Here is a 16,227-nt window from a genome sequence, read left to right as displayed (position 1 = left end):
TGTTGGTTTGTTTGTTTGTTTGTTTTTTCCCATCTCCAGCAACAATGCTTAGCAATTCTCTAAACAGAAATAATTTCAGTTAATCAACTATTTATTCTCATAATTAAGGCCTGAACAAAAGAGTTGGGAAATTTTTCTGTGAGAAAGTGTCAGAATTATTTATGCAGGACAGGCCCCTACACATTGCCTCAGAAAGTCAGCTCTTCTCAAGAATAATGATTTCCTGGAGGAAATCTTCAAGAGCCAGGATGCCCTCACCTGGAAGAAATCTTCAAATGCCAGGAAGCCCTCACTTAGTAGTAATAATCCAACTTCCCAAATTACGTGGAAGATTCCTTACCCACAAAACTGCAGTCAGTGTTTGCACCGCACTAAAATGTAATTTAAGACACTACCTGTGATGCTGATCAATTCACGCTGTGCCTTACTTCAAGATACCTACCCACAGCGACGTAGCTGCCCCACAAAGAAAGTTCAACAGCACCTTTGCGAGGAAAATCTAATAACTGCCAAAAAACACAGCCCGCTTCAGTGCATTTTCAATGAATCTTGCGATTCTGTGTACTAGGGAGCTGACCATGAAACCCAATCATCAGACAACCAAACACTTAAGCAAGCATCATCTCCAACACTTGTCAAGGATTTGCCTTCTCAGTGAATGTCAGACCAGAGTCTGTGATGCTGACACACTGCCCACAACTACGAGGCCAAACATCCTCACAGGGGCACTGCCTGCCTCACTGCAACCAGCGCTTTCCACTTTTCTGCAACAAAACCCACATGCTCAATTCACTAGGAAAGAACCGTTCCCTCAGGACATTCCCACTGGCAGTTGCTCCTCCATTTGCAAATTCTCCAAGAAACAGCAGCTTTGGTCAGCTTCGGCCGACAGAAGAAACACTTTATAGAAATGGCAGGATTTCAGTCCATAGTGTCAGAAGTACACAGTCGGAACTCGGACCACTCTGGCTTCTAAGGCAACTAATACTTCGTTGTCACACCAAGATCAGCCCCTGGGGTTAGGCAACCAAAGCTGAGCCTGGGAGAAAGATACTGATCAGGAAAGAGAGGAGAGGGGGAAAATAAAAAAATAAAAAAAAAAAAAAAAAAAAAAGGAGGGCAGGGGGGAGATTAAGCATCACCTCAGAGAGTCAACAGTTACATCCCTAACCTTTGGTCTCCTCCGACAAGCATCTCAACAGTGTACGAGAGAGGACTACTTTCCTGCTATTCTAAAATTCTAAAAGCCCAGAGGTTCCCCTTTCCTGCCTGCACAAAAAGGACCACAACACTTATTTCACATTAAATTAAAGTTGGAATGAAAGACAACTACAAATAGAACCACATGATCCACACAGACCCTTGATTCAAATTCAGATCCTGCTTTAACTGTCATAGCCATTCCCATAACAGGCCTGCTCATCTACCTCTTTCTCAGAAAGGCTTGCCTCAGCAATGGCAAAATTAGGCAGCTGTCAACTTCCAAAGCTGGACTTCCAATACCAAAATGACCCATGGCTTTTGCACTCCTGACAGAAGCTGGTTTGGAATGACCTCGTAGACACTCTGGAATAAAATGAAAGATCTGTCTTTCAAGCGTGGTTTGAAAATATTAAAAGAAAGTCACCATAAAGAAGGACTAACAGGACACGAAGAGCAGTGGGGAAAAAACACGATGAAGAGAGCAGCTAGGAAAGAGAGCATGAGTTAATAGCGACAGAACATCCGAAACACAGACTTCTTGGAGATCCATACTGCCGGGATCCTCCAGCACCGGGACTGCCAGCAAAGCCGGCTCCCCCCGCCCTGCGGCGCTGCCCCGGCGGCGGGCGGGCAGCGCGGGGGCCGCCCCTGCCGCGCTCGCACCCCGCCCGCCGCGCCCGGGGCCGGGCCAGCCCTTCATAAGGCGGCGCGGCGGCGGCGCGCCCAGCCGCTCCCGGCCCGGCCCGCCGCGATGGAGACGGGCGGCTGCCGCATGGGCGGCGCGGAGCCGGGCGCCCCGGCGATGATCACGCTGGAGGACCTGGACGGGCTGGCGGAGGAGAGCCCCGACTCGGCGTACCACGGCAACGGCAGCAGCCCGGAGGAGGAGGAGGCCGAGCGCATGGAGGACGAGGAGCAGGAGCGGCTGCTGAGCTACTGGCAGAGCGTGGGCAGGGGGCACCAGGTGGACGTGCCCCGCGGTAAGAGCCGGCCGCGACGGGCAGCGCTCGGGCCGGGCTAAGCCGCTTACGCCCCCGGCAGCGCGCTGGGCTCCAGCGGGATTAGGGAGGCGGCGTTTCTGGGCTTACCGGCCGGTACCGCGACCTTCCCAGTCATTCCCGACCTTCGGCTGCAGGGGGTCCCTCTCGGCAGCTCCGTCTGCCCGGCCGATGCCGGGGGCGAGGTCCGCGGGGGCCGGAGCGGAGCGCTCCCTTCCCCGAGAGCCCCGGGGGGGCCGGTCCTCGGGACTGGGACCCAGCTGCCTCCCTGGGGCAGCCCGGGCCCCACCGGCCCCCTTCACCTCCCCAGCCGCCCTCGGCCACGCCGGACAGCCGCGGCGAGGCACGCCCGGTGCCACCGGCCGCGGCCAGGCCGAGGGCGGTGCAGCGCAGGGAACGGCAATGAACCCCGCGTCCTCCTGCGCGCCCCGGGCACGCACAACGCCGGAGCTACGGCTTTGCGAGGGCGGCTCAAAAGATGTTTCTGACTTAGAGAAGCGGCTGTAGAAGTAGTGGATTGACCTATTTATACTGAAAAGGACTGACGGGAGTTTCCAGTCTTAAATAAACTTGACTACCTGCAAAAGGCTTTCTCTTAAGAATCTCCGCTCACTGTAACCGAGAGGTTAGTTCTGTAAAGAAAGATGGTTGAATTAAAAGGTGGCACAAAGTAAACACGTAAAAGGACCGACTTTGCTTTTTGACAGTAACCCTCCCAGGCTTATCTTACTAAGAAATTGTTTATCTTCCATTTTAAGGAAGACCGAAGAATCTGAAAGACTGTAACAAGTCAGATAGTCTCTGCTGCTTGTTGTGAGTTAACTGCAAACTTAGCTCATTCAGAAACTTTAACTCACCTGCACCGTCCTGTGTAGAGAAGTAGAGGGATCTTTAGCATCCCTGCTGCTCAGATAAATCACCTTCTAGAGCGTGGGAAGCAGCAAAACCTTGAACAGGCTGCTCTAGACACCACCAAAATGAAACGACTGTTATTTAAAAACTTTTTCTATATTCCAACACAGCAAAGAAGGTACAACTTCCTTTTTAAGTCATGCCTAGAAACCTCATCTTACCGTTCTAATGTTTTAACACTGGAAATTAGCGCCCCGCCAGGTACTAAAAGAAGGGCAAGGCCAGTCTGACCAGAGTTCTCGGGCTCGTCTTGCTCTGGCCGCCCCCTGAGGGGGGTCTTTGGGTGCCCTGGGCCAGCAGCGCCAGCGCATCACGTCTGACGGCTTCCGATTCTGCAGGGGCATGGAGGGGGAGAGGAGAGGGGCTCCCTGTCTGAGGCACGCGTGAGCGAGGGGTGAGCGCATGGACGCTAAGCTGCTCCTGGAGAGGAGCAGAAAACAAGATTCCTTCCCACAAAATTATCTGGTACTCTGATACGTAGTGAAACAAGGCACTGAAATACCCATGATTGCTAAGATAGGCAGGATATCCAGTCTAGGAAATACTCAAAAGTAGTAATTTAGCACATTTTAGTTACTGTATTATAAAAGGTTTACTTTGTAACACTAAGCAAATGTTACAAAAATCTAAACAGAAGCCATTTTCTTCAGATATTGTCCAAAGCCATACATCAAGAGTAGACTGCCACCCAACTAGAGGAGCCTAAAAGAGTTTGCCAGATAAGTTTACATGGTCCATTCAGAGTTCAAACTAACTGTTAACATCCATGCTCAGCACCCAGTCCGCTAAAGCGTACTTGGGCCTCAGGGAATACCCAGGGGAAACACGGGATGAGCTCCTGGGAGCAATCCTCCCTGTCGACAGGGAGCAGTGACTAGCGCGCCCCATCCAAGCAGCTGCTGGCACTGAAGCCATGACCTAAGAACCTACACGAACTTTACGTGGCCGACTACTGACTGCCAGCGTGGTAACTGTGCCGACAGCGCATTCCAGACCGTAACAACAGAACGCTGTTTCCTATAGTCTAGTGGCAAAGTCTGCAAAATAAGAAATCACCATCCCTCTCATCAACAGTTCTGGACTGCCACAAGCTCTGACACCTCTTTTGCTCCATGGTGACAATATACCTTTCAAAAAGATGACTTGCTTTGTAGCTTTTGTTAGCACCTTTTAAGGGTAACAGGAACCCTGTAAGCCTTCTAAAAAAAAAAATATCTAAGATTTTATGAGATGTGAACAACAGATATTTATATGGCTGGCATATCAATTTATTGCTGTTAACAAGTTCTTAATCCTATAGACTGACTGACTGGCCTATGCCAAACCTTGCAACAAAAAGGTAAAAGAAAATTAAAAGGTGCAGGAAGGTATAATCTGTCTTGGTTTGAAAACTCCATTTTATCTACTCCCAAAAGAAGCAGAACACATACTACAGCAGTTGCTTTAAATTTCTCAATTCTAATTTCAATACAAGAACATTCACGAACAAGCAAGCTCAGGAAAGTTGCTACCCGTCAAAGCCACCTACTTGCTCACGCCTGAAGTGGCATGAAGACACGCAGCGTACAAAGCAGCGGGCTCCGAGGTCGGGTACCCAGGCTGCAGATCGAACTTTAGGTCCAGAACTGCAGGTGGTTTTCCACCCGTTCCAACGTACCTCCCGTTCCCAGCATTACAAGGCCATCTCCTCTTCTCTAGAAGGACAGAGTTATGTGCACGTGTACGCTATTTAAGGGCGCAGCTGGCAAGTACATCCCACTTCAGTGACACTCCCAGCAGGTCTGATCAGACACAAATTAAGACATGCAACAATTTAAATACTGTTCAATCTTGCTGCTATGCACAAGTCTTGTCAAACGTGCCTTACCTATATAGCTCCTTTTGTAAAGGTTTGCCTCTTTCACAATACCTACCTATAGTAGCAACTGTACTCACAATTTTGAAATTTAATTAAACCAAGCCTTTACCTAGCTACACTGCTACAACTCTTCCTGCCTTGTTTTGTCACACCAGTATTCAAGTTTGCAAGCTTGGACTGACAGACGGCATGTCAAGCAACTCGCTTGCTTTTGGGCAGGATAATCTAAGTTTTGTCCAGGTTAAGATATTTACAATTCAAATGTTCTATTGTCATGCCTGACCGGCATGGATTCATGAACTGAAGAATAAAACTCCTGAAAGGACTTCAATTAGTTGTAATCCCTACCCTATGCATTAATAGGGTAGGAAAAAAACCCCCACACAGTTATCAATAAAGGAACTGAAAAATAGAGTTAACATTTCTAGAGTCCTAAAATGTTTCCTAATTCTTGAGTACCCTGTAGAAAATTCAGTGCTGAAGTCTAATCTACTTTTATTTTTCTCTCAGCTTCCAAAGAGATCAATTTTCCATGTCAGTTATTACTTACATTTTAAATGTTTCCCAATGACATTTTTAAAAAAAATGTTTAAAATTAACCGAAGTGTAGCTTTCTCCCCTTTATTAAAAGGATCTTTACTATGCCAAAGAGTCTTAAAGCTAAAACCCCTGCAGAATGCCAGGAGATGTAGGTTTGATTCCCAGCTCGGCTACATATTTACTAAGTGACCTAGGCCAAGTTAATTCTCCTGTTCTCTGAAACACGGATAATACTCTCTTCCCCCTCGTCCTGCCTTTTCCACTTAAAATACTGAGGCACTTGAAACACCCAAGAGAAGGGCTCTTATTTCAGTTGAAACTTTCATCCTTTTCATGCATGTCTGATACACGCTATGAGGTAGCATGGCAGAAATTCACATCCAAACTTCAAACACCGTACATAAAAATTAAGTTTCTAATCCTCTATCAAAGTACACAAATGCCTATATTACTTCAACTTTGAAAGGCAAGGGACTAACTCTTTTGGGAGAGAGGCTTTCCATTCCTAAGACTACCCTTACATCCAGAGTTTCCAAGCCTGTCTGTTAGGGATCAACTTCTAAGCAGAATTGGTTTACGAACGGCCGCTAGAATTGATGTCAAGGTAACCATAATTGCAAATACACCTAATCCAACCGTATTTAAATTATGAAACTGTAGGAGAACAGAAGTCCTAAAATATGCTAGTATTATATAGGCAAGTATAATATATTTGCTCCTTCTATCCATTTGAGCTTGGCTGGGAAGTGTAACGATGAATACAGACTGGGTGATTGCTAGTGTCGCTACATCTAGAAAGAGGGGATAGGTTCGTTATTTAATATCTTGCAAAATGTGAGAATCATTCAAAAAGTCACCGTGCATTTCAGTTCCACCTCAGTATCGGTAAGCGAGCATGCAGGTGCTTGGAGTTCTTCAACAGCAGTCAGGTATCGACGCTCTCCTTCACGTAGTGGTCCGCCACCAAAACGTGAGCGCTCAGACCAAAGAGATGACACCTTAGGCTGTACTCCGAGCCCTTCTTGTTCCAAAGGGCAAGATGACAGACAACGGCAAACAAAAGGAGCGTGCAAAACACGCAATGTCCCTATTAGTCAAATAAAGTTGGTATGTTCCACTTAATCTTTACTAATGCTTTATGGTAACTACGACTATTTGAGAACATTGAACCACTGTATTTCTTTCTGCCAAGCGTAATGGAACCTGACAAACAGAACACAAATTACGAAGCTTGCTTTGCTCTGCTCCCACCTTTGTGTAAGTCATGTTTCAATTTTGCCAGAACGTCAATATTCATTCCCAGTCAACAGTCTTCTGCCCCTTCCAAACTGAAATAAAACCTTTTGCCTAATGTACTTGGTACCTAATCAGACAGCACATACCGATAAAACTACTGTGCAACAAAAAGAAATCGTGTTAAATTGACACAAAGCCATGTTCCAATTTCTTTGTTAAACAACCACGTCATCTTAAGATACAGGTCTTCAGTGAAGTCCACATTGAGGAATTTTAAGTTTCCTCATCTTATATTTCTTTAACTTAACAGGACTCTTTTCTCCTCCCTCATCTATAGTTTCAGCACTTTTCTTTTAGAGAAAGTATAAGCATCTATTTGCATTAAATAGGTATAATATGTATAATTAATTAATACACAACTATGCAATAATTTAGGGTATGAGGAGCCCCTGGAGAACTGTAATCTAACCCCTTGTTAAAAGCAGGGCTAGTTTCAAAGTTAGGTTGCTAACTTTCAGGTTTCAGGTTGCTCAGGGGCTCCGTAACATCTCTGGGCCCCTGTCCCAGGGGTTGATCACAGAATCATGGAATCGTTAAGGTTGGAAAAGACCCTTAAGATCATCGAGTCCAACCATTAACCAGGCACTGCCAGGCCCACCACTAAACCATGTCCTCGAGCACCACATCTATCCGTTCTTTAAATCCCCCCAGGGATGGGGACTCAGCCCCTGCCCTGGGCAGCCTGGGCCAGGGCCTGACAGTAACCTTTCAGTGAAGAAGTTTTTCCCAATACCCAACCCAACCCTGCCCTGGCGCAGCTTGAGGCCGTTCCCTCTCGTCCCATCGCTTGTTCCTGGGGAGCAGAGACCGACCCCCCCGGCTCCAGCCTCCTTTCAGGCCGTTGCAGAGAGCGAGGAGGGCTCCCCTCAGCCTCCTCTTCTCCAGGCTGAGCCCCCCCAGCTCCCCCAGCCGCTCCTCCCCAGCCTTGTGCTCCAGCCCCTGCCCCAGCCTCGCTGCCCTGCTCTGGCCACGCTCCAGCCCCTCCATGGCCGCCTTGGGGTGCGGGGCCCAGCGCTGAGCACAGCACTCGAGGGGCGGCCTCACCAGTGCCCAGCGCAGGGGCACCATCACCTCCCTGCTCCTGCTGGCCACACTATTCCTGATACAAGCCAGGATGCCCTGGGCCCTCTTGGCCACCTGGGCACCCTGCTGGCTCATGTTCAGGGGCTGTCAACAAACACCCCCAGGCCCCTTCCCGCCGGGCAGCTCCCAGCCGCTCCTCCCCACGCCTGCAGCGGTGCCTGGGGCTGTTGTGACCCAAGTGCAGGACCCGGCACTGAGCCTTGCTGACCCTCACCCAGTGGCCTGGGCCCAACAACCCAGCCTGGCCAGGTCCCTCTGCAGGGCCTTCCTACCCTCCAGCAGATCGACACTTCCACCCAACTTGGTGCCATCTGCAAACTTACTGAGGGTGCCCTTGATCCCCTCATCCAGATCACTGATGAAGCTATTGAACAGGACCAGCCCCAGTACTGAGCCCTGGGGAACACCACTCGTGACTGGCTGCCAACTGGATTTGACTCCATTTTCAGTCACTCTCTGAATTTTTTTAAGTTTTGGTTGTTTTGGTTTTTTTTTTAAATACCTAATCAGAATTTTTTATGTGGCAGTTTATGTCTGCTGCCTCTCACCCTATCACTGTGTACATCTAAAGAGTCTCAGTGTTCTCCACATCCTTCCACTATGTAGCAGAGACTGCACTTCGATCCCACCTTCACTTTCTCCCCTCCAGCCTGAGCACATCACATTCCCCCAGCCCCTTCTGCACTTCATCTGCCTGAACCAGCCGGGTGGCCCTCCACCGAAGCATCTCGAGTTCATCAATGCCACTGCTGTACCATGAAGCCCCAAACCAGGCACAGCATGTGAAATGCAGCTTCACAAGCACTGAACAGAGCAGTCGCCTCCCTTGATGGGCTGGCTGCAGTCTTGCTGATACAGCCCAGCGTGTGTCCTGTTCTGTGAAGTCTCCCTCTGAAGCTACAAACAAAAGTTCATGTTGTCCTCGCCTTCTTAATGAAAATATTGGTTTGTCTTTTATTTTTAAATCCTCCCCTCTTGCGAGGTCTTACTAGAAGTGCTTGCATAAAAAAAAAAAAAAAACAAAAAAACAAATATCATGGAATTCACTTAAGACCCAGAACTCCACTTTACCTATACAGAAGCTGGATCACCACAGCTGGAACGCCATCAGTTGGTCAGTCCGTCAGGTTCAGTTATAACACTCCCGAGACTGCAACTAGCAGCGAATCAGAGCGAGAAGCGGCGTGGTAGCTGGCTGGCCCTAACCGCAGAGCTAGCCAGGCCACCCGGCTAACATCCCCGCCTGCCTGCGCTGCCCCAGCCACCCAGGCACCGTGGCTTCTGAGTGACAACCCAGGCCTCACACCCGACACGTGTCCTGACTGATGAGTAGCACCGAAATGTGCATAATATCAAACACTGAAGTAAAATATTAGACATAAAACATCTTTAGGAAATGACAAAGTTTCCACAGTAGTATTTCCTTGAACCTGTGAACAAGAGCAGCCAATTCCATTTACTTCTTCATGTGGGTACACAGGTGGGTGCAACCCTGAAAGAGCTGCTAGAATTGGCAACATCTGCACAGAGCCAGAAAACTGGGCACCGCCAGAAGCTTTCCATAGGTGCTTGTGTAACTGCAATACCGGAGGAGTGGGAGAGCGAGGTCTGGTCCTAGCCTTACAGAGACAGAAGTCGGTTAACCTTTCCTATTAGTATTGAAGAGCAATCTAAACTTGTTACAAAAGCAAGGTGCCCAGACTCGTTTCTGCAGCTTTGTCTCTAAAATTGGCCGTGTGTTATTTTGTTGCAGACATGGCAGAGCCGATCCAGCAGCTGACCAGAAGTAACAATCCCCAGGACAGACGGACCGTCCCATTTACCCTGATCCAGCGCAAAGAAAACGTACAGTTTCCCTTCCCAGTTGAGGTTTTAACAGTGTTTTCAGTATTCATACCTAGCTTCTTCCAAAAACGTGTTTCTTTATAAAATTATTTTAACCGCTTAGGATTTTTAACATCCTAAGTGCAAAGCATTATAACTGGATAACTACATTTCATTTTTAACACCTCGCCACTTTTACATGTGTGAATTTTTCTTTTTTGTAAGGTAGAAACTAGCAGGAATGTCAGGAGATGGCATTTTGTGACATTTTATAATTAATTTAACAAAACACCCTCATATTTTGACATTTGAAATAAAAATGCCTATTTTCTTCATTTAAATCAATGCATTTGCTTCTCTACACAATCATGTTAATAAACCTTAGCAAAGAATACTTGAAAGAGATTAATATCTAATTTAAAACCAAATACGTACTTTTGTATCGTGGGTCATTATCAATCAAAGAAGCAATCTGCAAACCCATCTCATCAAAACCAGCCTATCCTCTAACGAAAAATGGAAATTGATGTCCAGCAAATTGTTTACAGCTCAGGAAATGTGCAGACAAGTATCTAACCTTACATACATGACAAATCAAGAAAATCTTTACTAACCATGTATGAGGAATTCTTGTCACATTTCTTTTAAATAGATCTATATAATTCAAATTTATAAATGTCGCAATTTGATTGAATGTATTTCATCTAAACAGTTTGGGACTCCTGACTACTTATGTTGTAATTAAATGCTTGAAATTTCTCAGTTCTACTGTAATAACTGCAGATAAAAAATTAAGGTTATTCAGTATTAATTGCAACTAAATGTTTAATACTGCAAGTCCACAAGATCCCTTATTTTAAAGAACTACCCAGAAGTCTGCTGAAATTAATTTTGGTCCAAGATCAGCAGCATATCCCTTCTTGATTTGTACGAGGAAGGACTGAAATTCACATGTTCCTTTCAAGATCGTTTCACTGACGGTTGAAAAAAAGATGCAATTATTCTTGTACTCAAGTAAGATGCAGACGCTGCATTGGTTTTGGATATCTGCTGATTATATACCAGCTTGCACCTCGAAATGAAGCGCATGTGAACTAAGTACTAAACAGAATGCACTTAAGGTATAGCTGACACTGAGGCTTAAAATCATTCCTCAGGCTTGCCATTCTCCTGCTCACACACCTAGAGAAGCTGATTTCTTGGTGCTATAAGTAAAGCACTGAAATATTGTTTGACTTTCATTTGTTTGCTTGGGTTTTTTAGATGATTAACTTAAAATACAGAATTATCATCTTACTGTGTTTGCAGCTTGGAGATCTGCTTTATGAAAAACGTCAGTACGGAAAAGCCAAATGGGCTTGTATAAAAATGAAAGAAAAACAGTATGAACAGAGCATATGCCTTGGATTCATGAAGCTTATGAGGTACATTTGTGAGCAGAATTCCTCAGGTAATTGGTACCACAATTCCACATTAAAGTTAAAACATTATATTTATGCACTAGCTCCTCCTAACTGGGGAGATACTTGTATTAGCTTTTTACAAATACACCCCCTCTCTATAGGGACATTTTCCTGTAACGCAGCCTTTCCAGCAGAGTCTAAAGCGAAGCGCGGCTCCCCCCGCATACCTGCTGCCGCCGCTGCTGCCAGGGGCACTGTGGCCACTACAGCTGCTCGGGAATTGACGCTGGCGGTTTCTGCAGGCCGTCAGCTATAAGTTAGGCTTTTGCTACGGAATTTGAGAGGTTTAGTTGTCACAGCGGTACTGAAATCGCCTGTTCTAAGAACCTATTCAGAGTGTAATGCCAAAAGAGACCGTGATGTTTTGCCTCCTTCGTTTTTGTTTATGACACTTAAATTGTCCATGTCTGAATGGACACCAAAAATCTCTGTGGCTGAAACCTATTTTCCAAACAGATAATCCAGTTTTAACTCAAGTACTTAAAAATAATGGCAAGTCCACCATGTCCTTGATAGCTTGTGCCTGCATGAAAAATGTGCACCTAGTTTCCACTCTAATTTAATCTGGTTTCACCTTCCAGCCATCAGTTCTCTTTTTTTTTTTCATTCTCCGGTTGTTTAAAAAATTTTGCAGTGCCCAGTGTTTTGTTCTGTAATAGTGCACGTGTTGTAATCAAGTCAGCCCTTAATTTTCTTTCCAAGAAACTACAAACACTGATCACAAAAGCTTTTCCTTATTCAGGTATTTTCCCCACTCTCCCCATTCTTTTAACACTTTAACGTGGTTTAAAAGTGATTTTGGCCTCAGAACGGTGCAGTTTTGTTTTCAAACTGTGTACAGAAGCGAAGTTCCCATTCCCAGTCGCCACTGCTACCTGCACAGTCAAAACAACCGTTTCTTATAGTACTGCAAAAATATAGCAACATTTTTGATAACAGCAAATCCTAAATGAATTCACAATGCAGCCCCCTTATCTTGCCTACATTCTTTGCTCCCAAATATTTAAAACATGACACAAGGTCAGTTTACAAGATAAACGCAGCCCTCTTAAGAGGAGAAAAGAAGTTAAGTCAAACTCCTTGCCCTACCTGAAGACAGGAGTGCTCACCAAATACTACATTTTAGACACACATGCACACATATTTGCACACGTAGGTTTTAGAGATATATGTGTACACACACACAAACTACAAGGCATAGTAAAATGCTACTTCCAACTTGGAATACACAACCCATTTTCTAAAACATCCTGCCGAATTCCTCTTAGTAACGCAACTCTGCTCTGTGACACTCACTTTATATTATTCAGTATGAGTTCAGAAGTCAAGCACAGTATGTAGAGCTTCTTTTGTATCTTCTAAAAGCTCACGTATGTCTCCTCAGGACTGTACTTGGGGATAACAATACCCATTGTAACCATAGTCCATACAAACGAATCTCAATCGGAGATGATGCGGTCAGTGACAGTAGCGTACTACCTGCCTGAAGTGCTGCAGGACGAGCCGCCGCAGCCTTTCGACTCTGACATCATCATTGAAGAATGGCCTTCTACTATTGTTTATAGTAGGTAAGAAACATTTTAATTTTGTTCTAGTAAAAACCGTAAAAAAAGATACAGTTTGCAATCTGGGCATGTTACGTCTTTTAAATCAAGTTCTAAAAGCTAACAAAAGAGTAAAACTTGATTTTTAGTAATTGTTAAAAGCTGCCTGCTTTATGAGACTGGGATATTCAGGAAATAATGGTTACCAGCTTACTTGGGAAAATGATGCATCTGTAAGTGCGAGATACAATAGCATCTCAAAACACAGACTATTCTGTGTAGCTGGGAACAAAGCATCTGACATATCACTGAAAATGTTAAGAAAAAACTGTTACGTGTTTGAGATCAGTCACAGTCAGGTAGTATCATTTGCAAAACATGACTCAATAATTTAGAAGGAGGCATTTCTAGGCTCTGGAAAAACTGTGGATTTTAAAAAGAACTTGATATGAAGTTGATTGTTACAGGAGCTTCAGAGGAATCACCAATGAAGACTCTATAATGAGAGAAATAAACATCTTGGCGGAAATTCTGGAGAGTCCCGAGTTATGTTTGCAGGACACATTCATCATTGCAGGATACACAAATCCAGCTGCTGCCAATCGACACAACGAGATATGGTTCCTTGAAAGGCCATAGCCTCCCATTTCTGATGCTTGGCAGTCACAAGAATCAGTTCTGATTTACCAGCAGAATCTGACAGGTGAACTACGTGAGACCAGATGTCAAACCCTCAGAGATTTTAGAAACATGCCTTTTAGCCAGTTTAGCAAGGCAATCACTCCAACTTAACGATCAGAGGTAACACCTGAAACATACGCCATTTCCTATGTCAACTTTTACAGTTTTTACACAATTTTTATGGAGATTTTTAGCACTTTAAAGGTTAGTTCACCTTATCTTTTTTTACAAGATAAGAAAGACAGAGACCTCTCTCCTTGTCCACTTACTAGCATCTCTAGACCGCTTGTGGCTTGGGACAGTCCTAGGGGAGATCCTGGAGCCCCGGCCCTGGACACCTAGTGCTGCACCAGCTACACAAAGCCCCTGTTGGGGCTTTCAGTGGGACACACATTGAAACCACCTCACACATGCAGGCTACGCTTCAGAAAAATAACGTTCAGGTCTTAATTTCTGAAGAGAACTACCAGATTTAGACCACTCAGATTAAACCAAGGAGCAAAACTAGGCCAACGCTGACTGCTTTTAACGTCATCATCTGTGGAGCAGACATTCTTAATGCTTACCTCAAAAAGCATTCAACCAAAGTACTTTTAACCTTGAGAAGAGACCAACAAGGCGTAACAGTCCTAATGCTCATTAAAGCCTCAACAGCAGAAGTTACAGGTTACCTTAATCACACACTCACAGTAATCCCCTGACTATATGCAGCATTCCCAAATAGAAAGCGGTCATTCTTAACTCTTCAGTTTTCTGAACGCTTTCATCTCATAACTTTGCTGAATGTTAAAACACTGCAGCTGAAGTAATTTGTTCAGTACTTTTTACACTCTTCTGGCAGTACCACGCTATTAATGTTAGAAATGACACAAATATTTCACAGAATCACAGAAAAAAATTAAACTCGACGTGACCTCTGGCAGTCACCTGGTCCAGCCCTCTGCGGACAGAAGGGCCAGTGCTGCTGGCGGAGCAGCCTGCTCAGGGCCTCGCACAGCTGGATTTTGAGCACCTCCAGCGAGGAGGAGCCCATAACCCCTCTGGGCTATTTCAGTATTTGACCACCCTCACTGTGAGAATTTTTCTTCCTATTACCTAATTTTCTGTGTTGCGGCTTGGTTTTTTTCACCCTTGATCCCTATGATAATTCTTCAAGTAGACAACTGCTAGTCTAGCACGCTGTGACTGAAAGACAAGCTCACACAGCTCTACGTGCATCAGAAACTCTGGCAGCAGCACTCACGCTTTGCTACGGACTACAGTTAAAGAGCCCCTACCGCACTTCAGAATCGGGGTAGCAAACAGTTTTCCTCTCAAAAAATCCCTTCTTAATGTCTCCCCTTACAGATATAGAGTTTAATCTTAATAGAAGTAACTGTCGTCTTATATAAAATTTCATGAAGTATATCACCAGCGTTATTTATTGATCATAGGATTTAGGCTTTAAATTCAGCTTTTGTGTTCTTCAGTTACAACATACAAAATGGCAGTGTCTGCTAGCTTACAGTAGTGTTAATTGGCAAACAAAATGGATTTATGTAGTACTTCTGACGGAATAAATGTACAGGTCTCAAGAACTTGAAGCCTCCCAAGGCTCCCTGCTGCACAAAACTGACTCTACGCTTCACCTAAAGCCTCTTGCTGAGCAGCAGGAGCGGAGCGCCGGCTGGCCCTGGCTGGCCGTGCTTGCGCGTGACCAAGGTGCTCTCTGGTGGTTGCTGCCCACGGAGATCACTGGGGGAGTCAGCGGGGCGGAGAAAGAGAAAAGCCTTAGTTTTAACTCAAAGAAACCGATAGTCTTTGTGGGGAGAGAAAGAAAAAAAAAAAACCAACCACAAAACAAAACAAAAAAGCAATCCTCACTTTCTTCTTCTGAATGTCTGAGATCCCTAGCTGTGCAGATATCCTGCACTAGTCCAGCACAGACATTTGTATTCCCACAAATTAACTGGATGTTAAACTGACTGGGGGGAGAGAGTCTCAAAAAATACTATGGGTTTGGGGTCTTTCTTCTTCCAACCAGAAAGCTATCACATCTGGTTTGCCAGGTGACAGCACAAATGCTTGTGCCAGCTGTGGGCACAACTAGGAACCACTCTGATATGCCAACTTAAATGCACGTCAAAGCATTTCTTACTTGACGGAACAAGATGATGAAGATACCTGTCATGTGTTTTATTCCTCTCAATTTGTTCAAGATACGGGGGGGGGGGGAATCAGAATTCGTTTTCAATATGTTGAACTGTTTCCTGCTTGATTTATTTCTTTTGCTTTTTATTTCTTTTTAACATTTCCTCAGATTGTTGGAAATGCCAGCCAGTATTAAAGTGAAAGCCAACAAATTAATGGAAAACAATGAAAGTTTTTAAAAAATGAGTTGAGGGCCAATGAAGGCATTAAATGACAGGTTTTGTTTTGCCCTCACCCCCTCCAAGATTTTTATAAGAGCAAATAAAAACAATTTTCACCTTTGACAAGATTTTATGGCAAATTAAAGAAGTTTCTGCAATTTGATTGCTTTTGCCAGTTATAGAAATTACTTTAACGCTTTGGCACAACAAATGTCAAATAGCTATTGGAAGTAGTTAAATCCTTTCACCATAAAGGACCAGTTTGTACATACTTCACATTTTAAATGCCTATTGCAAAAAGCATTTGCTATATCTTATGTCTCTTTCCATAGGCAATCTTCACCTAAATACTTCTGTGACTCAGCTACTTGTGGGTATGTTATAGAAACATTCTTGTTACTGAAACATAAAAATACGCTGTTTATCTGAATGTGCTGATCCCCTAACTGCAGCAAAGTGTTCAGTGTTGTTTTA

At 44.9% G+C, this 16,227-nt stretch overlaps 2 protein-coding genes across 3 annotated transcripts in view; one reads left to right on the top strand and one right to left on the bottom strand.

The window, feature by feature from the left end:
• The window catches only part of FANCM (FA complementation group M), an 82,191-nt gene that overhangs the window by 59,258 nt on the left and 6,706 nt on the right, over window positions 1-16,227 (bottom strand). The window lies entirely within an intron of this gene.
• Window positions 1,955-13,360, top strand: LOC309593620 (heme-binding protein 2-like; the record flags this gene model as incomplete). The annotated part of the gene is made up of 5 exons (XM_082318457.1): window positions 1,955-2,183; window positions 9,644-9,735; window positions 11,023-11,164; window positions 12,562-12,745; window positions 13,189-13,360. 5 exons carry the CDS (start codon window positions 1,955-1,957, stop codon window positions 13,358-13,360), a joined length of 819 nt encoding a protein of 272 aa, XP_082174583.1.

This window comes from Platalea leucorodia (assembly GCF_965183815.1).
Source record: "Platalea leucorodia genome assembly, chromosome: 7".
NCBI classification, from domain to species: domain Eukaryota; kingdom Metazoa; phylum Chordata; class Aves; order Pelecaniformes; family Threskiornithidae; genus Platalea; species Platalea leucorodia.
Note: the sequence above shows the minus strand (reverse complement) of the source record. Positions and strands in the feature narration are given on the sequence as shown.